At 51.6% G+C, this 22174-nt stretch overlaps 1 protein-coding gene across 1 annotated transcript in view; it reads right to left on the bottom strand.

Annotated features, from left to right (window-relative positions):
- The window catches only part of Acot11 (acyl-CoA thioesterase 11), a 47801-nt gene extending 29220 nt beyond the window's left edge, over positions 1–18581 (bottom strand). The window contains exon 1 of the mRNA XM_038333811.1: positions 18457–18581. Within this exon, the coding sequence (XP_038189739.1) occupies positions 18457–18489 (33 nt within the window). The 5' untranslated portion in view covers positions 18490–18581. The remainder of the gene's footprint in view (positions 1–18456) is intronic.
- Between the last annotated feature and the right edge of the window lie 3593 nt (positions 18582–22174).

Below are 22174 nucleotides of genomic sequence, written 5' to 3'. Positions count from 1 at the left end.
TTAGGCAAGTTGTTCCACCTCTTTGCAGGCCTCGGTTTCCTTGCCCATGGACACAGGGTCAGAGGCAGGCAAACTTCTGTGAATTCTACATCAGTCTGGTCTACATAGAGAGTTCCAGGACAGTCCAATCTACATAGAAAGACCCCCATCTCAAAAAAAGAAAAAAAAGAAATGGGATCATAATATCTGCTTCCAAGGGTCATCTCGGGGACGACGCTAAAGGAGATCAAACCTATTACGATATTACGCTCCTGGCACATGTCCACCCACAGAGAATATTTATTGAGCACTATCTAACACTATAAAACTGAGTCAGACTTTTGAAACTAAGCCAGGAGAAGCTGTCCTTTCTACCGTGAACTCAGCAGGGACACAGAGCAGCTGAGGGTGGGGTGGGGATGGACGCCAATTACCATCCTTCTGGGAGGGATGCTAAGGGAATCTGAAACACCAGCAATGTATGGGCCACTGGACCACAGGGAAGGACTTCAACCTCAAGCACAGACTGCATAAGAGCGCCTCTCTCCCCTCCCCCATCATCCTGTCTCTCACAGGGCCATGAGAAGGGCTGGAAGGGCATCCCAAAAGGAGGTGGGAAGAGGACCCTCTGGCCCACCCTGGGAGCCACCAGCCAGGCCCCATGAAAGACCTCATTGGCAGCACTGTGCCATGTAATGGTGTTGCCTGCACGGAGTGCTGTCCTCAAAAGGAGGCCATGGCCCCAGCCTCTCAAGGAGCTGGGTGCAGCCAGGACAACTGCCCAGCCACTGGACCCATCAGGAAGTGAAGAAGCTAGCCTGGGATACACAGAGACACTGCGGTGGTCTGAATGAGAATGGCGGCCCCATAAACTCGTGTGTTTGAACATTTGTCTCATGTTATCATATCCCACACCACACACACACACACACACACGCTGTTGGCAGAACATTTGGGAAGAACTAGGAGGTATAGCCTAGTGTGTCTCTGGGCTGGGTTTTGAGGTTTCAAAAGCCCCAATATCCCCAGTTAGCGTTCTCTCCTCTGCCTCCTATTTGCACACAACGATGCAAGCTCTCAGCTGCTTCTCCATTGCTGTGCATCTCCGCCTGCTGCCATGCTCCCCGTCGGGATGGTCATGCTCCCCGCTGAAACTGTTGGCAAACCCCTCAGTCAAATGCTTTCTCTTATAAGATGCCTTGGTCATAGTGTTTTTATTACTGTAACAGAAAAGTAACTAATACAGATACTATCTCAAAAAAATTTAAAAATAAAAATAAAATAAAAACATGGGAAATAAGCAGTGGCTAAGATGTGAAGACAGGATCCCTTAGTGTCCTGGCAGGAGTGTAGAAGTGTTGAACACCCGTGGAAGGCTATTTCCTCAAAAAAGAAAGTTGAACCGAGGGTCTAGAGACATTGGTCGGTAGTGAAGCGCATGTGACGTTCTTGCAGGAGAACATCACCAGAGCTCAGTTCCTAGCACCCACTTCAGAAGGTTCACAAATGTCTGTATGTCTGGCCTCAGAGACTCTGACGCCCTCTTCTGACCTCAATGAGTAGCCACAAGCCTACATGTGTACATATGTACGCATAATTTACCATCATTTTTAAAGTTAATCAGAAGCACCTAATATCTGAGCCCTCATGCTCCTAGTATAGTCCCAAGACTTTTTTTTTAAATTTTTCAAAGAAATCAAAATAAGTCCTCAAAAAACACAGGTATACAAGCTTCAAGTTCAATTAGGGACCCTGTCTCAACAAATATGGTAAAAAACAACATGAAGAAGACACATGACATCAACCTCTGGCCCCATCCACCCGCACACAGACACATAGGAACCCATGCACACACACACTCACACACACAGCAGGGAGAGCAGAGAGCAGGGAACACCAGCAAGACACCTGGCACATGGTGGGAGCCTGAGGGGTCATTAGCTCTGGGGATCCTCATCTTTCAAATGGCCCTTGGCCAAACTGTCAAGACCTTCCAGCCATGAAAGGCAGGAAGAACTGCCTGCCCAGGCCTCCAAGGCACGTACACCTCCCCCCAGTACTGCTTTCCACGGTGACGCTATTATTTAACTCTGGGAGCTTTAAAGCAAAGAGACACACAGAGCTGGAATCCTCTCTCGACTCCTGGTACCCACAAGGCCTAGGAAGCAAATCTGGCCTCTCGTGACATAAATGCAAGAGTCTGTTCAGTGAGCCCCCACCACAGGCAGGAGGAATGCGGACCGTTCTAGAACACAGCGCATCATCATCTGTCTCCCTCCACCCCAAGGATAAAAATAACCTCATCTGCGATAGGATGCCTGCCATCAACTAGTCACCAGAACTGCCCAGGCCCACCAAGGAGCTGTCAGGGGACCAAACATAGGGATATAGTCGGAAGGCGATTCCCCCACACATACATCATCTGACCCACGGACAAATACTGGAAGAGCTTTCAATGACGGAATGAACTGGAGTCCAGAGAGGTCCCACATCCTGCTCAAGGAGCCAAGACTGGAGGCCATGCCTCCTACTGGTCTACCTGTGCTTTTGTTCTAGCATCTTGATGCTGAGGCGGGCTTAGAAATTAATTCCACCTATCGGGGAAATATCAGTGGGGAAACAGAGGCACGGGAGGTCTCTGTACTAGGTCTTAAATGAGTGAGCAAAGCCAGCTGCTTTTAGGCTCTCTTGGATTATTTTTGTTCCTTTCCAGGGGCTAGGGAGATAGGTGTTGAGACGGTCTCTTTTCGCAACCGGGCTGGTCTCACACTCATTACCTTCCTCCTGACCCTGTGCTGGGATTATAGGGGTGTCAGTAGCCCTTCTGAAGGCCATTCACAATCACCTCCACACTTGACCCGACCTCCCTGTTAACTGCGGGAAGCCTCTGGGATCATGTGACTAAGGTAGCGGCCCACCAACCTCCACCAGCTCCAAGGCTAAGACTACCTTAAGTAAAGTAAACTACCAGCAGCTGTAGCAGCAGCACTCCCTCTGCTGAAGTCCGCCCACCTGAGGCTTCCATCGGTATGAACTACCTTCAGGAGAACAGACATGCCTGCCTCCATCTCCATCCAAGGTGTCTTGAGGATTAAAGGATTAACACGGATCTCTGAAACCACAGGCACCCGGTTTACAGTGAAGTGCCACAAGTTCCACTGTGTGGAAGAGGCTGGAGAGCAAGGAGTAGCTGGGTAGACATCCCAGAGCCCAGCAGCCCACCTCCCACTTTGGGAAACAGGAATGTGGAGAAGGAAGATTCTAGAGTCTGGATGGCATTTGAGTCTAATCCAGCCCAAGCCTCTCTGGAAGGCCTGGGTATCTCTCTTCCCTTCTGTCCAGCCACCCAGCAGCCCTAGGGGACAGTTTCCTCGTAGGTAAAATGAGGCTCTAAAGACTTAGTAAGGATGACCTGGGCTGCCAACGAGGGGACACAGTCAAAGGACTTTGTCAATCACAGATGCTCTGACCTCTGTCCGTGCAAGAGCCTGCCACCAGGCTGGGGCTGCCTGCCCAGGCAGTAGGTCTAAACAGGCTGCTGTCGCAGAGTCAGGGTTCGGGTGAGAACAGACTAGGCAAGAAGTAGCATAGGAAATGTTGTCACATCCAGGGATGCAGAGGCCATGTGACCAGGATTCAGCCTTCCCCTGGACAGCATCCCTGCTCCAACATTTCTGTATTGTTTGGGCACTGGGCCTACAATGTACCAGAACTTACAGCCTGTGGAATGTGAGCAAGTATTTCATCCTCTGAACTCAGATTCCTCAGTTCATGAAACTGAGAGGGGTAGGTGACATGGTGAGGGGCGGGTGAGATGGAGAATAATTACCACCCCTTAAGGACATTTTTGTTTTCGAGATGGGGGTCTCATTCTATAACCCAGGCAGATCTCAGACTTACTATGCAGCCCAGACTGGTCTCAAACTAGCCAGTGCTTCCTACGTGCTGGTATTACAGACTTCCATCTGCCATGCCCCGCTGTGTTTACTTTTTTAATCTTCACACAGCCCTAATAGTTGGGCGTCCCTTTCCCATTTTACAGATGGAAAAACAGAGGCTCAAGAAGAATAATTGACTTGCCCATAAATACAGAAGATCACACGGCTGGTAAGGATACGATTGGGACTTGAGACACACTTGTGTAGCTTTGCTGTACTAACTTCCATCTAGCAGACAGGAGAGTCAGTTCTGTCTCTGGGCGTTTGATACTACCACAGGCAGGCCGGGCCAGCACCCACACCTATATCTAGGTTCCTGAGACTCCTCCTGCAGGGACAGTGTTGGTGTCAGAACCCAGATCAAAACACTTTGGGAAACACAGTCTGTCCAGCGGCTCACCACCAGGGAGGGAAATGCTGGAAGCGACTTGACCTATCTGCAGCTCTGGGGAATGGGAGTTCACGTGACACCAGCTAGTCAGACCCTGCTCGGGTCCAGGGTTGTAACCCACCACATGCCCTCCTGTGGCTGTCTGGCAAGAGCAAGCTTGCCCCAGAAACAGAGGGCCTCCTGTAAACCCCTCTGCTGCCCAGGCCTCCCATCTCCCGCCCTCTTCCTCCACACCTCCCTGTGGGCCTCCTGTCTCAGGCTGTTTGCCACTACCCACCCCATCAGCGAAAGGACTAGAAAGAGACCAGAATGTTTTGAGCACAAGCAGTCTGACCTAAAATGTAAACTGACCCCACTGTGTGGCCCAAGAACCAAACTGACCACACCCAGCCCCAAATCGCACTGACATCCAGCAGTCCTCCATGGGGAGCCCTGGCACTGAGGGGGGCCATTCAGGGGGTTGTGAAGAAAAGTCCTGGCTTCTCCCCCATCATAACCCTTCGCCCTCCCCACCACACTGCCAAGAATGCAGCTCGGCCCTGGCTCTGGGTTACCATGGCAACGGGAAGCCAGGCAATGGGCCCAGGCCCTGCCATCCTGCAAGCCACCTCATTTACCCTGGAGCTGGGCACAGCAGCCACGGATATCACAATTCCTTCTGGAGAGGAAAAGAGAACAAGAAGGAAGGGGAAGAAAAAGACAAAACAGTTATGGGGTGGGGGGCAATCAGAGAGAGAGAAAAACGGAGGCTGGGAAGAGGGAGAAAGGAGAGAAAAGAGATGTGGGGGGAGCAACAGGCTGGGGGCAGGACTGCAGAGAGAGAGAGAGAGAGAGAGAGAGAGAGAGAGAGAGAGAGAGAGAGAGAGAGAGAGAGAGAGGGAGGAGGGACAGGAAAGAGGCCCCTCCTGATTCCCACTGCACACCACACACATTCCTGGGCCTGAGCTGCTTACAATTTGTGAGACTCTGGGCAGCTAAGATTTCCTGCCCCAGGAAACTGGCAGCTGGGCTGGGCCCCTCCAGCTGCTCTCTAGGCCCTACAGCCTCCACCCTGCTAAGGGATGGTGCTCAGGCCTTCCCCCAGCAAGTGGGGCCCCTTCTACTAACCCTCCGGCATCCTCAAATTCTCCTGCCACTTTGTCCTCCCACCCCCACCCCTGACCCAGACTCCTCTGGCTCAACCCAACTTAGTTCTCCTTTGTGTTTCAGAAGCATTCCCAAGAAGCACTGCAGAGTGGTGGAAACAGGGGCATGATTTACCAACTGAACACATCCTGTCACTCAGCATAGGGAGTGGCCTAAGTGGCCTCTCTGCAGACAGGAGATGCCAAGCAGGGCCAGGCAGCCCATGGCAGAAGCTGCTCTTGCAGGGGCTCACCCTCTTCCACCCCAGGTACTTCTCCAGCCCCTAGCTCAGGGGAGTCTATGGGCTACAAAATAATCTTAACCTGTCCTGGCCCCACGTTTTCCCCAAACTGTGTGAGAGGAACCTGAGCCACAAGAAAAGCTTGCTAAAGAAAAACAGAAGGGCAGAAAGAGAAGAAAGACAAACCCAAGTTTAGGGGTGACTGGCAAGAGGGCTGTGGCAAAGCCCCACAGACTCTTGGAAGTCTGGATGTGTCCCTGCCTCTCGTTCACCGGAGAACCCTGAGCCATAACTAAACCACTCTGCCCCTCGCTGTTCGCATCTATAAAATGGAAATGCTAGTGTCACAGGGAGGAGTCAGGGTGCTTAGAGCAGGACCTGCCCCACAGGAAGTGTCATACACTGCAACAATTTGTGTTGCTAAAAACCTAGGCCCAGTCTGACGGTGGTAGCACACACCTTTAGTCCCAGCACTTGGGAGGAAGAGGCTGGCAGATCTCTATGAGTTCGAGGCCAACCAGGTTTACAAGAGCTAGTTCCAGGACAGGATCTAAAGCTACAGAGAAACCCTGTCTCAAAAAAAAAAAGAACCCTAGGCCCACAGGTCCCAGAGGTAAGACATCTGCTGAGAACAGCCAGGTGGTCTGTGCAGAGAATGCTTCCAAGACAGCTAGGGCCTGTGGCCATAACATTCATTTTTCCTACCAATCTTTTAACCTATTCAATTTTCTTGCCAATTTTCACTACCAATTGGACACAAAGCCTGTCTACACGAGGGCTTCATTTCAACTGAGAATCATGGCTGGTCAGGACAGAGTCTGTGGTCCTCACAGGCATCCCACACTTGATGGCTGCCACAACGCCACGCCACCCAGTTCTAGGAAGGCTCCAGACCCTCAGGCGGGAAACAGACTCCTGGAATTAAAGTCTGGGATTACTAGAGGGCAGCTGGGGGTTGGTGGGAACAAGGTGGGCCAAGCCCTGGGAGAAGCCTGCTGGGCCACGATGAACTATCTTTAATATTTTGCTTTTGTACAGGACCAAGCGTGGAGATGGAGGCTTGAGGCATTTCCCGTGGAGCCCCATTTCCTTCTCCACTCAGCATTGCATTGAATGGCTTGAATAAAGATGGGCCTGGTCATCAGCAGCTGCCTGGAAGGTTAAACAGACAAAAAAAGCCAAGCTGGGGAACCGGGAAAAGGCCTGCTTCATGGGCCTGTGTTTCAGCGTTTCTACCACTGTCCTCTTGTGCAGGGCTGGCTCCAGCTTGATAGTTGTTGATCTGAAAACAGCCTCCTGAGTTCATCTGTCCACAAACTCAACTGTGGTTAACTCCTGCTGTTAACCAAAGCGTGACCCTGTGGCGGCTGAGGCTTCCCAGCCCAGTAGGGTGGGAGAGGGGAGGAGAGGGAGGAATGATTCAGTGTGGAGGAGGCAGCCACAGGCTGGGATTTGTGAGCGGGGAAACCAGAAGGAGCAGGACTAACCCCTAGACAGGACAGACAACAGGCTGGAGGGAGAGCAGGGAGGCTAGGCGTGGTCTGGGCTCAGCCCTCTAGCTGAGCTTCTGAGGGCTGGCTAAAAACTAGGCCTGGAGGGTAACAGTTAAGAGGTAAGGACAAGAGCACTCCAGAAGAGCAGTTAGAAAGAAACCAGCTCTACAGATGGATGCTGTTATCTCTGTTAAAACTCCCATTTGTGCCAAGTGGTGGTGGCGCACACCTTTAATCCCAGCACTAGGGAGGCAGAGGCAGGTGGATCTCTGAGTTTGAGGCCAGCCTGGTCTACAGCGTGAGTTCCAGGACAGCCCCAATACTGTCCCAGGACTTGGAAGATGGGGGCAGAAGGATCAGAAGTTCAAGTTCAGTCCCAGCAACAAAGCTTAAGGCCAGGCTAGGCTACATGAGACCCTGTCTCACAAAGAAAAGAGAAAGAAAAGACCAGGGAATATGATGAAAAGAGAAGGTAATTTTCCAGTCTGAGGCGGTAGTGAAGGAGGGCTCCTGCTGAGATCTGGCTAAATGCATGAATGAATGAGAAGGAGCAATTATGAAAGACATGGAGGGGGTTTCTAAAGAAGGGAGGATGCGAAGCCCCAGGAGGATAGTTGTGACGTCAGAGGGCAGTGGGTGAGAAGCCGAGAAGGCAGCCTGGTCCACGTGGCCCGAGGCTGGGCAGATCCCCAGAGTGCAGATTTGACTCAAAGTGCTGGAGTCTGTAAGTGGAGGGCGATGGGAGCTGCCTTTCAGGTCTGCCCACACTGGGCAGGTGTGTGTGTGTGTGTGTGTGTGTGTGTGTGTGTGTGTGTGAGAGAGAGAGAGAGAGAGAGAGAGAGAGAGAGAGAGAGAGAGAGACAGAGACAGAGAGAGGACAGAGAGAGAGAGAGAGAGAGAGAGAGAGGAGGGGAGAGAGCCTCAGAATGAAGAGGGTCTGCTTGCTAGCAGTGCTGTTAGCAGGAAGGAATGGCACCGGGGTCTTGGGAAGGTCCTGTCCAAAGTGTTGGCCCAGGGCATATGTCAGAGGTCCAGCTAGCATCATTACTGCTGGCTGAGAGTCCTAGCTTAGAGTCAGAGATAAAGAGGGAAGGGGCTTGAAGCAAGCAGGAAGTGATAGGTACTGAGTTGGGGGAACCCAGAAAAGAAATGAGCAAGGAAAGGATCAAGAATTTTCCAGAAGGGCTGGAAAGATGACTCAGCACAAAGCAGTGGTGGCGCACACCTTTAATCTCAGCAGGGAGACAGAGACAAGTGGATCTTTGTGAGTTCAAGGCCAGCTTGGTCTACAGAGCAAGTTCCAGGACAAGCTCCAAAACTACAGAAAAACGCTGTCCAAAAAAAAAAAAAAAAAAAAAAAGGGGGGGGGGGGCTGGAGAGATGGCTCTGGGGTTAAGAGCATTGCCTGCTCTTCCAAAGGTCCTGAGTTCAATTCCCAGCAACCACATGGTGGCTCACAACCATCTGTAATGAGGTCTGGTGCCCTCTTCAGGCCTGCAGACATACACACAGAATATTGTATACATAATAAATAAATAAATATTTTTTTAAAAAAGAAACTACTCTTGGAGAGGACCTGGGTTCAATTCCCAGCACCCACATGGCAGCACACAATTGTCTGTAACTCCAGACTCCAACACCTTCACACAGACATATATACAGGTAAAACACCAAAGTGCACAAAATAAAAATAAAATTTAAAAGAATTTTCCAGATAGTGTTAAATGTTCACTGAAAGTATCAAAGTTTTGATTTGTACCTCTGTTTAAAAGGGCTACACACCTGCAAAACAAACAAGCAAAAAAAAAGTCACCAGCACATACAAGCTTCTGAGAGTCCTGGGACTCCAGACCTGTATAAAGGGTATGAGGACTTAAGAGGAGGTGGAGTCTAATCCTCTCCCCTGGGTCTGAGTCACCTTCAGTGACATTTCAACCAACGTCATGGGAAGCCGAGGCCTCCTGGAACTGTGGGGGACCTAGCTGCCAGGTAAGAAATCTGACTATCACATCAAAGAATCCGCATGTCGCATGAAGATGCTCTGAATGACATTCCCGGCTAAGCCCAACCTGGCAACCATGCTCAACACAACACTAGTGAAGCTATACCCGCGGTGAGCTTACCCATAAACTAGACACCACCCAGTAACCTCCACCTGGGCCCCACACGGCGGATGAATCGCCCTGCGGAGCTCTGCCCAGCCTTGTCCAAGATTCCAAGTCACAAATCACAATGCATCACGAACCGGTGGGTTCACTAAGCCACGGAGTTTCAGTGTGGTTTGCATTGCAGCCCTAGTAAACTACAGCAGACATGGTCCCCGAGGTGCGGGGGGAGGATGTAGACAGGAACAAACATATGAAAAGACCCAGGGAGCCGTCAGCCTGGTGCAGGGGGAGCCCCTGACAGGCTCCCTGACATGGTGAGCAGAGTGAAGGCAGATGGGGAAGGAGAGGACGGAATGCGGGGGCAGAGACCAGACAGAGTGACTTAGGAAAAGGTTGAGAGGCAGTCGGAAAGCAGGTACCACTTGAGCAGTGGTTGACAGGCGACCTGGGACTGAATGGCTCTGCTTACATGGAGGCTGGGGAATCCTGGAACTTGTTCATCTGCTAAGGGGTACAGCAGATGGAGGGAGCCCCCAGAGTCAGAGAGCTGCCCACAGTATAGCATCTAAGAAGTACTCAGGAACCAGCTCAAAGGTCCTTTTTAGAAATCTGCTCTTTGGTATGCGTTTACTGTATGCTGGGCTAAGCCCTTGGGTAACCCTTGTCTTCAGCTCTACTCCGTAACATTGACCTGAACTGAGCAGATGAGGGAAAGGAGGCATGGATAGCAGAGAGAGAACCCCTCCACACCATTACTGGCCAGTCAAGGGCAAAGGAAAGATAGCACAGGTGTGGCAGAAGGATCCCTAGGGAGCCTGTCACCAGTACAAGGCACCGCAGAGACTCTCCAAAGTTGCCCTTTGGCTCCCAGCCAGAGCAAGTATAACCAGTGGGGCCCTTCTGGGTTTGGGGATCTTTTCAGGTAAAAAAAAAAAAAAAAAAAAAAAAAAAAAAAAAAAACATAAGAGCTGCCAAGTCAGGACCATCAATCCCCATCCAAAGGGCCAAGGCAACAGGCTCAAATTCACTCTCAAGTGAGACACACCTTCCCGACCCTGCAGCCCCGGAAGCTTGACTTTTATCTTCAAAGCAAGAGAAGGGCTGGACTACGCTGACTCAGAGGGCCTCAGGGCCCTGGGGAGAGGCTGAGGGGGGGCTGGGAAACAACCAGGGCTTCCCCCCTACATCTGGCTCCCTTTAAAGATGGCCCCTCCCCTGGCCCTACAGTCATTAAACCTTTGGCTCACCACTTGCTCTCGTTTGAAAAAAATTTTACGACATTTTATTTAGTTATTTACGTATAGCGGTGGGGGAGGTGTGTGCAGCATGCCTGCCTGTGTGAGGAAGGTCAGAGAACAACCTGTGAGAGAGTCAGTTCTCCGTTCTTCCCTTCGACCACGTGGATCTCAGGGACTGAACTCGGGTCACAGAGCTTGGGGGCAAACGCCTTTACCTCCCAGAGGCGTCTCACCAGACACATCACTCGCTCTCTGAAAATGAATCTCCTCCATCATGGAAATACGGCTAATACGAACCTGCTCAGTGACAGGGCCCAGCGTGACCCCACATGCCCAGTTATAGTCAGGAGGCTGAGGCTGGGAGAGAGCCAGTCAGATGGTTGGGGGGTGGCCCAGTGGATAAGAGCACTTGCTGCTCAGACATGAGTTTAAAATCCTAGTATGCACATAAAACGTCAGCCATGGCCATGTGGGCTTGAAAGCACAGTGATGGTGGCGGGGAGTGTGGTGTGTGTGGTGTGTGGTGTGTGTGTGTGTGTGTGTGTGTGTTTGTGTGTGTGTGTGAAAGATGTGTGTGTGTGATTGTGGTGTGTGTGTGTGTGTGATTGTGGTGTGTGTGGTTGTGTATGTGTGGTATGTGTGGTTGTGTGGTGTGTGAGTGTGGTGGTGTGTATGTGGTGTATGTGTGGGGACATGCTATAGTATGTGTGTGCAAGTGTGTATGTGTGTGGTGGTGTGTGTATACGTGTGTGTTTTACAGGAAGTCTGTTGTGGCTTTCTGGCTGCCAGCCTAGCTCCAGGGTCAGTGAGAGACCTGTCTCAAGGGAATAAGAAGAGGGATAGAGCAAGACACTTGATGTCATCCTCTGGCCTCTATCAATGAGTCCTGAACATACGTCTGAAATGTACACACGTGTGCACAGAATTTATGCACACAAGGAAATCACTCACACACACGCACGCACACACACACCTCGCAGACTGTAATCTGAGGAAGAACAAGATGCTGGTCTGGTCTCTTCAGGCCTCATAAGGGATCTGAAGGAAATGAGGACCCGCACAGCTCTGGGAAACCAGGGTTGCCTTAAGGAGTTCCACAGGCAGCTCTTTTAGTTCTTTGACCCAGGCCAGGACACACCCAGGGTGGATCACAACCTGTTCTCAAGTCACAGATAGGACAAGGCCAAGGAGTGAGAAGCAGAACCTCAGGTCCCAGTGAGATGTGGGACAAAGGTCCAGTCTGGGCCGTTGGTGTAGCGCTGGTTCCCAGACCTCTGAAGGGCCAAGGCAAGGTTCATGTAGCACTCTCTAAACTGTGACGTGGATAGACACAGGAGGAGGTGAGAAATATCCTGAGAAGCCCAGCAGTGACACGCATCAAAGACCCAGCTCTTGAGAAGGGTACGCAGGATGATCAGGAGTTCAAGGACAGCCTCAGCCACATAGTTCAAGGCCAAAGTGTCTAAAATACCCCAACAGGGAGGGAGAGAAGGGAGGGAGAGAGGAAAAAAGGGAGAGAGGGAGAGAGATGCCCTGAGAGCCAGCTAGCATACCAGCACGCAGCCATTCCTACAGCGTGCCAGCATGTAGCCATTCCTACAGTGTGGCAGCCCTTATAGACTTCCTACTGGGGTTCTGCACACATAGCCATTTACATTTCAGCAAATCCTGCTAGGGACAGGTTTCCCTTGGCCATTGGAAAGGAAGTTGAAGCCCAGCTGTCCACAGGACTTGCCTTAGGCATAAATATGGTGCCAAGGTCTTGCTTTTCCCACTCCCAGAGCTGGCTCTGCCCACTGGGCTGCCTCAAGTAACATCAATTCATCGATACAGCATCTACTGACGGCGGTTATGGCTACCGAGGAAGCTCTTGTTCTGGCCAAGGGGAACAGAAAGCCAGTCAACAGGGGGCACTCACCTTTACTTGTGGAACAGGCTCTTTCCTGGCTCTCCATACATGTGCCTCTCTCTGCTGAGCCCTGCTTGCCCCCATAGAGACGTTTACAGGGTGAACTGTCACCTACTCCAGGAAGCCTGCCTGGGCCGCTCTTGAGTGATGAGGGCCACCTCAGTCTTCCTCTGCCACAGTCTAGCAATACTGTGCTGTCATTATCAATTTATGGCCATCTCAGTGGCCCTATGGAGGACAGGTCTGGTCTGGGTCATTCCTATGTCTCTAACGTACACCGGTCCTTTTCGTCAATGCCATGACTCTAATGTCTACCTGCAGGAAGGCTACTCCTGGAATGGCAGGGACACACACAGGCCAGGAGACTGGCAAGGGACCCAGCTGGCTGTACCATCTGTCCTCGAGCCACTGGACAGAGCAGGCCTAAGGCAAAGATGCCAGGCTGTCAACTCTCCCAGGTCGGCCTAGGACAAGGTGAGAAGCCACGGTCTTGCCAGCTGGAGCCTGGGGCCAGACAAGAATTTTATCTTTAATGTATTTGCTTTATTCTGTGTATATGGGTACTTTGCCTGCTTGTATATCTGGGTACTCAGCTGTGCCTGGTTCCCGTGGAGCTAGAAGAGGGCAATGGATCCCCTGGAGCTGGAGTTACAGAGGGTTTTTAACACCATGGGTGCTGTGAATAGAACCCAGGTCCTCTGGAAGAGCAACGAGTGCTCTTAACCACTGAGCCATCTCTCTAGCCCCCAGACAAGATTGTTTAAACCTCTAACTAGGTCAAAGTGATGTAAAACCAGGGCCTTGACTTTCTCAGCTGTAAAACCAGTTGAAAACCAACAGCCATGTAAAACACTTAGGGATTTAAATATGCCTGACATTGAGCAGGGCCTCAGAAGAAACCACCATTTTACCATCTCACCTGACCCACAAGCCCTGCCACTGAACCATGGCAGAAACCCACAGACTGATGAGAAACAGGAGTGATTATTTAACCCGGCCAGTGACATGCAAGTTCTGTAGCTCACCAGCGTCTCCGCTCCTAACAGCGGTTCTAACAACACCCGCAGAGGCGGAAGTGGCTCACGGATGATGAGTGTGGTCCACACAGACAAAATGAGTTGGTATCTCTGGACCCCTTCACTCTTGGGCAGCTCTCCCAAGGCTCCAGGGGGACGACATGGCAGAAGTACCACACTAGGCACAGTGGAGGGGCGGTGGTCTGGGAGCCCCAGACCCTGGCACGTGTGTTGTGGGGTCAGCTCAGACAGCCTGGGTACCCCAGCCTACGCTGTCCATGCACAGTATGACCACAGGAAATGTCACAAGGGACGACAGCAAGGCCACTCACTGGAGTTGCAGATGCCTCCGTAGTCAAACTAAAGATGGATGAAGGGGCCCCAAGCTAGCAACTTCCCAAGCCCAGTTTCCTCCTTTAGTGCCTCATGGGTTCCTGGTTGGTCCTAACCAAACTCCCTCTTGTGAGGAGTGGGGGGGGGGGGCAGTGATAGGAAGGTAGCTGGGACCATTTGAAGCTGGCTAATTAAAGAAAATCAGGTACTAAGCCAAGAAACACCAGGGTTGATGGTCTATACCTTCAATTCCTCACTGGAGAAGCAAAGTCAGGCAGATCTCTGTGAGTTCAAGAGCAACCCAAGCTACATTGTAAGACCCTGTTTCAAAAAATAAAATAATTAAAAAAAAACTAAAGCAGGGGACCAGAGAACCCCCAGAAAGTTCAAAGATAGCACCAACAAAGCTCCAGACTCCAACCCAGACTCCAAGGCCAGCTGTTGCCCCTCCAACTGCAGCCAGCTGGCAACTGCTCCTCCCAGGCTCAGGCCACTCTGAACCACGGAAGTGTCATTCCGAGCTCAAGGTGCTTGGCACTCCCCCGCCTTAAAGCTTGCAAGGGAAAGGTTCCCTCTGTCCAGATGAGACCCACCTCCTCAGCCTCCAGGCCTCCTGCTCGGATGTCATCTGCTCAGGACCCCACTCACACCCTCTCAGTTCTTGCTCTCTAGACAGCCTGAGTTTAAAGCCCTTCGTTCAATGTCCCTTGACAATTGTGTGACCTCGGGAAGGAGACTTAGCCTCTCTGTCTCCATTTCATCTTTAATAGAGGGCACAAGAGCATTCGGAGTTATAAGGACTGAGTCCCTGCATGCTCAGACATAGGTAAACCATAGATGACACTCGTTGTTACTGTCATTCGCGGTATTTATGGCAGGTTCCCATCACCATGGCCTGCCTGCCTTTATCAACAGCTGGGATCCATACCGTCACAAGTCGCAGCACACTCGTGCACCTGCCATACCCTCAGTCGACACCCATGTAGGGAGCAAGCGAATTAGGTGCAACGTTGCAAGGTGGCATTGTTACCTCTGGGGCCACATGGGATGGGGAGCCAAAGAGGAAGTGATGACTGAGCTGTGTCTGGAAGGATAAAAACAAATCAACTAGACAGACTGAGAATACTGTGCAGCCGCCTACAGCCGAGTCTGGGGTTCACATGCAGCTCCTGAAGAAACTGTTGGGCCTCAATTCTCCTCCAGAGAACCTTCTATGACCACCGCAACCCCTTCAAGCCCTGGGGTCATTCATCCACTCAGTCATTTTGAGCACCTCCTGTATGATGGGCAATATCATTTTCTGTCTCTAGGCCTTCCCTCTCCTGCCACATGGTGAGGACCACCACCAACTCCTCAGACCCAAGGCTGGGGGATTCCTAGGATCGCCACACAGGGGTTCAGGGACTAACACCTGACCTAAAGTCACAACATGAATAATAGATGAACACGAGATTTTTTTCCTTCATGTGTGTGTGTGACTGTTTGTGTGTGTGTGTGTGTGTATGTATGTTTGTGTTTGTGTGGTGCATATGAGGTGAATATGTAGGTATGTATGTCTGTGCACATGCGTGAGGTCAGAGGCGATATCAAGTGTCCTGTCCTCTCCACATCATCGCTTTGAGGCAAGATCTCTCACTAAGCTAGAAGCTGACGATTTAAGTTAGGCTAGAATCTCAGCTAGTTCCCGGGATCTACCTGTTTCTACCCTTCAATGCTGGGACCCAACACCCAGATCCACAGCCAGAGACTAGATGCTAGCCGAGTTGAGTCAGGGCTCAAGGTATGAATGCTAAGCCTCATGTCCAGAAAAGCTCTGGACCAGGACCACTGAGTCCAGCTCTGCCACTTCCTATTACAGCTGCGCCAAGGTTTTTGCATAAATGCTTGGGATTTGAATTCGTATTCTCTTGCTTGCACATCAAGTGTTTTTACTCACTGAGCCAACTTCCCAGACCTGAAAATGAGATTCTAATCCAAGCCTGGCACAATGGCACATACTTGTAATCCCATTACTCAGAAAGCTGAAGCAGGAGGATCATGAATAGGAAGCCATCCTGAGCTACATAGTGAAACTATCTCAAAACAAAACAAAAAAGAAGAAGAGGAAGAAGTAATAGAAGAAGGGAGAAAGACAAGATTCCAATCCAAGGGCTGTTTCCCAAACTTCAACGTATTCTGGTCTAGACCCCTAATGAGGCTGGTGAGGATGAATTATGGAGAAGCTACTTCCGCTGTCCTGGGGTTCAAAGGAATCAATGGGTCCTATGGATGTCTGCAGTATCACCCAGGCCTATGAGCAGAGCACAGATGCTCACTGCTGGTTCTGGTCTCCTCCAGCTTGCCATTAGTACCAAGTGAGCAAGGAGTCTCAGGAAAATGGGGTCAAATAGCCCATCACCAGCTGTAGAGTCAAAACAGCTGCTAAGCCCCTTTGAGAGCTGACCTGAACCAGGCTAGAACTGAGGATCAGAAGTTCAAGGTCATCTTTGGCAACATCCTCATCAAATTTGAAACCAACCTGGGTTATATGAGACCCTGTCTCAAATATAAAAATAAAAATAGCTCAGTACCAAGAAAAAGAAAGTGTTCCCAAATTCTTCTTTTTTCCATTGGAGCAAAGGAAATTAAGAAGAGGCCACAGAAATTCAAGATCTGCCAACCAGGCACAAGTTCAAAGGTGGCGATGAATGTCATTTTAACTAATGTGAGGTCCCTGTGGCCCTGTGGCCCAATTTCCACACCCAACACCCAGATCCATAGCCAGAGGGTAGATGCTAGCCGAGCTGAGTCAGGGCTCAGGGTAGGAATGCTAAGCTCATGTTCAGAAAAGCTCTGAACCAGGACCACTGAGTTCAAATCCCAGCTCTGCCACTTCCTGCCTCTGTGCCATTAAACAGGCTCTGACCCCTCTGAGCCTGAGTTACCTGGATTGAGGGTAGGGAGGGAGCAACAGGGTGGAGAGCATTGGTTACTTTCCTTCCTGCTATAACCAAACACCCGACAGAGGGGCTTAAGGATGGGAGGGCTCGTCCTGGCTCACAGTTTGAGGAAACACAGTCTAGCAGGCAAGGACCTGGTGGTGGCAGCTGGTCACACTGTGTCCACAGTCGGGGTACACAGAGAGGTGCTGGTACCCTGATACTTTCTCCTCTTTCTCTTTTTATAAGTCAGGGCCCCAGTCATAGGACTGTGTCACCCACATCCAGGGTGGGTCTTCCTCCTCACTTAGACCTCCACAGAAACATTCTCACAGACAGCCCCAGATTCTGAGCCCAGCCAAGCTGACAGTGAAGAGCTGCCACCACAGGGATGGTAAAACGAGCCTGCCCCACTGAACAGAACATGTGCATGCACTCAGCATGCTGCCTGGCAAAGTCAGAGTCTGAGGACATTCTACCCGGGGCTCAGGGGACAGAAGCAAGAGGCCCAGTGGCTCAGATTCCACCCTGGGCCTGGCTGAAAGACTGTATGCCCACATTCATTCTCTAGGTATCCTCTGGCCCCTGGCCAGGCCTAGGTATGCTAAGCACAACTTGTAAAGTTCGCTGGGGTATGGGGATGGAGATACAAGCCAAGCTCCCATCCCAGTGAGAGCAGGGCTCACAAAGGGTATATGACGTCATGAAAAATCTAGGAAGACTTTCTGGGGGAGGCAGCATCCCAGCTGAATCTGAGGGCTGAGACGGAAGCTACAAGAGAGACAGCAGGCTAAGGGAGGCACAGGGAGGTTGAGATCACTGGAGGGGAGGGGGTACAGGGTGCGCAGCAACTGGAGAGAGTCTAGGCGGCTCACCGAGGCAGAAAAGGCCAGTCAGTATGATGCTACTATCAACAGAGATGGATGATGGGACCTAGAGACCTGGGCAAGCATGCCACCAAGACGGTGACCTGCCAGGTAAGTCTGAGCAGGTGAGCAGGTGCCACAGTTACTTTACCTTCAGAGGTGCCCTCTGCTGTGAGAGCAGATGGAGGGAACTTGATGAGATACTGACCCCTGGGGCTGGGGATGCTGAGCTGAATCGCAGCTGGCAAGGAGGCGGGTGAGACATGTATTTGCTCCCAGGGCCCTTCTTTAAAGGCCTCTTCTGTAACGTCCTCAGTTGGCAGCTACTGTGTCCTGCACAGGCTGCCCAAGCTGTCCTGGGTCCTTCTCCAGGCACCAGGCCAAAGGCCCCCAGCGAGCCGCTGAGAGCTTGGGTGTTTCTGGGACCTCAACACCCTAAATTCTGTCAGGTCCATAGACTTGGAGTCCTGAGCTATGGAGGTCAGTAGACTCCAAGCCCTGAGCTCAGAAGGCAGGAGAACTGTGCACAGGACACACCACGCACGCACGCACGCGCGCGCGCGCGCGCGCGCACACACACACACACACACATACACACGCGCGCGCGCGCGACACCAGGATGAATTCCAGAACTTACTACAGAGGATTCCATTCCACCCAGCCCCAAACTGCCAGCCCGAGGGAGCCTGCTGTCCCTACAGCTCTTTGGTGACTCTACCAGTTATAACTTAAGAAGTCCGTGGGTTCTGTGAGTTCTCCTTCCAGACAGGACTGCAGAACAGCAGACAGTGAGGCTGGGGATGCAGATCCTGACTTAAGACAGAAGCATCTACTTTCTGGGCCCCACACAGGGAAAGCCCCACATTTGGCTCCCGGTCCACCCTAACCCACCATTCCGTACCCTTCGCAAGTGGTTTCCCACATTCTGGATCATTGCTGCTCCACCTGTCAGGCCCTGGGGGTTCTGCGCGCTGCTCAAGGGCCTCTGGTCACCTGAGCCACAGGCGGCCAGCAGCTCCAAAAGCAGCCGGCTTCTCACAGCTCCTCCTCCCAAGTTCCCGCCCCCTCGGGGCCAGCTGTTAATATCTCCGCCCCATGTCCTGGCCTCTCCTCAATCCACCCTCTGTGCACCCCCCCCCCCCAACCCTAGCACAGAAGGCTCCCTAGCGCACCGCCAGCTGGGCCACAGCCACATGGGAACTGGTGCCCACCTACTGGCACCACCAGACTATGCTTCTAGACTCAGCCAAACTCCAACCCTCTACCCACTGCCCTTAAGTTAACAGAATGGCTCCAAGATCCCAGAGCTCCAGCTCTCTGGCCAGGGATTCCATTCATCCGCAAGAGGGCAGGCTGGAGCATGGCAGGATGCCAGAGAGCTGCCAAAGCCTCCTAGAGAGACACCAGACCCACATGCCAGGATTTCACCTTCCAGAGTGCTGCCCACTGGCTCCTGCGCCCAGGTTGCCTGTATCCAGCAACTGCTGAACTGGGAGACGATACACCAGCCCCTAACAGCCACTTCCTTATAAACCGGTGATTCTTCTAATAGAGGCACCTGTCAAAGTCCACTGTGCACGCCACCATCCAAGGCCATCAACAGGTGATAGCCCTCCAGGATTTTTCCTTTCCTTTGTCACTTCTGCAAGAGATTTGAGCCAGAGGGCAGGACAAAAAGTCTTGGAGGCCAAAGGAAAAGGTGAACAAGTGGCTAAAGATGAGTTCTAGAACACCAGACCCCTTCTGTGATTCAGACGTCCTGCTGGTCCTTCTCCTACCCCACAAGGACAATCCTCATGGCTGGGAAGGGATGCATCCTAGGCGCATGGCCAGTACAGAGCAGATGGGATGGTCCCGTCTGCCCCCTGCTTCTTTCGTCACCACGCAGCTGATAAAATGTCCTCTGCCAAAGGTTCTGAGTTCAAGCCCAGGCCTCTGAACAAGTCCCCTCCTCTCACAAAGCCTCTGCTCTAGAATCCAGGGCTTTCACGCCCTGCCTTGTGAATTCTTGTCAGCTACCAGCACTCGGCCTCTGCAAATGAGAAACTGAAGTTATACACTAAAGACAGCAAGATGGGCACCCAACGTGCTACCTCATGCCTGCCATCCCAATACTCTGGAAGCTGAGGTAGAAGATCAGCCATGAGTTCAAGGTCAGTCTACGCTATTTGCTGCATTTCAGGCCAGTTTGATCTATTTTGCTATGTTAGACATTGTCATAAAAAAAAAAAACAGGGTGGGGAATGGAGAAAGGGTTCAGTGGTAAAGGGCACTTGCTGCTTTTCCAGAGGAGTCAAGTTCGGTTCCCGCACCCATGTCAGGTGGCTCACAACCATCTGTAACTCTTGCTCTAGGAGATACGATGTCTCTGAGCTCCAAGGGCATCTGCATTCATGTATACACACCTGGGTGCAGACACATTAGAAGCAAATATCCTCTGAATCGAGGCAGAGGCTGGGGAGATGGCTCAGTTTGCAAAGTGCTTGTTATTACACGCATGAAGACCTGAGTTTGGCTCCTCAGCACCCATGTAAAAAGCTGGGTGCAGTGGTGGGCACCTGTGATATACAAAATCCCTGGGGCTTGCTGACTAGCCTTTCTAACGGAATGGGTAAGTTCCAGGTTCACTGAGAGATCCTGTCTCAACAAATAAAGTGAGACCACGAGGAGGCTCAGCCTGCCAATGGTGCTCGCTGCCCGTGGTGGTTTAAATGGGAATGACTCCCATAGGCTCATATATCCGACTGCTTGGTCATCAAGAAGTTGCACTATTTGAGAAGAAATAGGAGGTGTGGCCTTGTGGGAATAGGTGTGGGCTCTTGGAGGAAGTGTGTCACTGAGGGGGGCTGGTTTTGAGGTTTCATAAGCCCAAGCCAGCTGCACTATTGACTTGCTGTCCTGCCTGTGGGACTGGATGTGGAAATCTACTTCTCCAGCACCATGTCTGCCTGAGGCCTCCATGCTCCCCACCATGATGATAAACTTCTGAGTCTGTGAGCAAAGCCCCCAGTGAGATGCTTCCTTTTACGGGAGTCTCCTTAGTCATGAGTCTCTTCGCAGCAGCAGACTGACTAAGACACTGCCCAACAATACGGGAACCACGCAATGGTGGAACTGACCACACAAAGTTGTCCTCTGACCTCTACAGATGTGGGCCACATGTGCCCCGCTGCCATACACACATCATACATGCACACATACTCGATAGTAATAAATGAAATAAATTAAAAATGGTTTTAAAGATGAGGAAGCAATTGAAGAAGATAACTCTGGCCTACACACACACACACACACAGCACGCATGGCACTGAGGACTAGAGAGATCCCGGTGGCTTCTAGAGGAGGTGGTACTCACGCCAGCCTAGAGCCTGAAAGGGCTTGGGCAGGTTGGGAGGAGGGGTATGGTGGAAGGCCTTACAGGACAGCACAGTCCTGGGCTTTGGGGAGCGCCACCTTATGGGAAAGCAGGAACCTGTCGCAGAGGGGACTAGCAACAGGGTTTAAGCTCTGTGGCTCCTCTGCGTCTGGTGAGCAGGCCCAACACGATGAAGCCTTGCAAGGAAGACAGCAGATCAAGAGACCTGGACTCAGCTCATCTTACTGAGTCCACACCTAATGTAACAGGTACCGCTACTGAACTCACAGCCTCCAACCCCAGGCTCCCATCTCTCCGAAGGACCACCTCAGGCTCACCAGCCTCAATCCAGAGCCTCCATCTTAGACATAGACAGAGTAAAGACCAGAGATGGAGCCGGGCGGCGGTGGCGCACGCCTTTAATCCCAGCACTCAGGAGGCAGAGGCAGGCGGATCTCTGTGAGTTCGAGACCAGCCTGGTCTACAAGAGCTAGTTCCAGGACAGGCTCTAAAGCCACAGAGAAACCCTGTCTCGAAAAACCAAAAAAAAAAAAAAGACCAGAGATGGAAAAAGACGCTCAAAAAGACATGCTTGGTGGAAGTTGTCTAGACTCACTTCTACTGACCGTAAGTCCAAAGCCCCATGCAGCTGATCCTGCCACAGGACCACCACGGGAGGGGCTTCACTCAGACATCAGGGAGGACTTGAAGGAGGCTAAATCCCAGGAGTGCACAACAGAGACCTAGATCTTTCTACAGAGGCTCCTGCGACTCACAGAGCAATATCCTGCCTGAACTGGTTCCTGTGAACCCTCAGAGGTTCTGCCTCACCTGTTACTACGGAGATGTTTCCATGGGCATCCATGGAGTCCCAAGGACAGGGACCACATCTCCCTCATCTCTGGGCCCTTTCCCCAACACCCAGACCACAGTCCCATATTCAGATGTCTGTACTAGGTCCTAGAAGGGCCCAAACTTCAGCCTGCATCAGGGCCACCCAAAGGGCCCCTTGACGTTCAGGGTGCTGGGTCCCACCCAGGTTTTTTGTTTTTCTTTCTAATTCTATATGGACGAGCGTTTCGCCAGCATGTATGTTTGTGAGCTACTTCACCACTAGTGCCCTTAGAAGTCAGAAGAGGATGTCAGATCCCCTGGAACTGATGGTTGTGATGTGGGTGCTGGGAATTGAACCCTGGTCCTCTGGAAGAGCAGCCAGTTCTCTTAACTGCTGAGCCATCTTTCTAGCCCCCCATACTACAAGGTT

This window comes from Arvicola amphibius, chromosome 6 (genome assembly GCF_903992535.2).
Source record: "Arvicola amphibius chromosome 6, mArvAmp1.2, whole genome shotgun sequence".
Taxonomy (NCBI): Eukaryota; Metazoa; Chordata; class Mammalia; order Rodentia; family Cricetidae; genus Arvicola; species Arvicola amphibius.
This window is presented reverse-complemented; position numbering and strand designations above follow the sequence as displayed.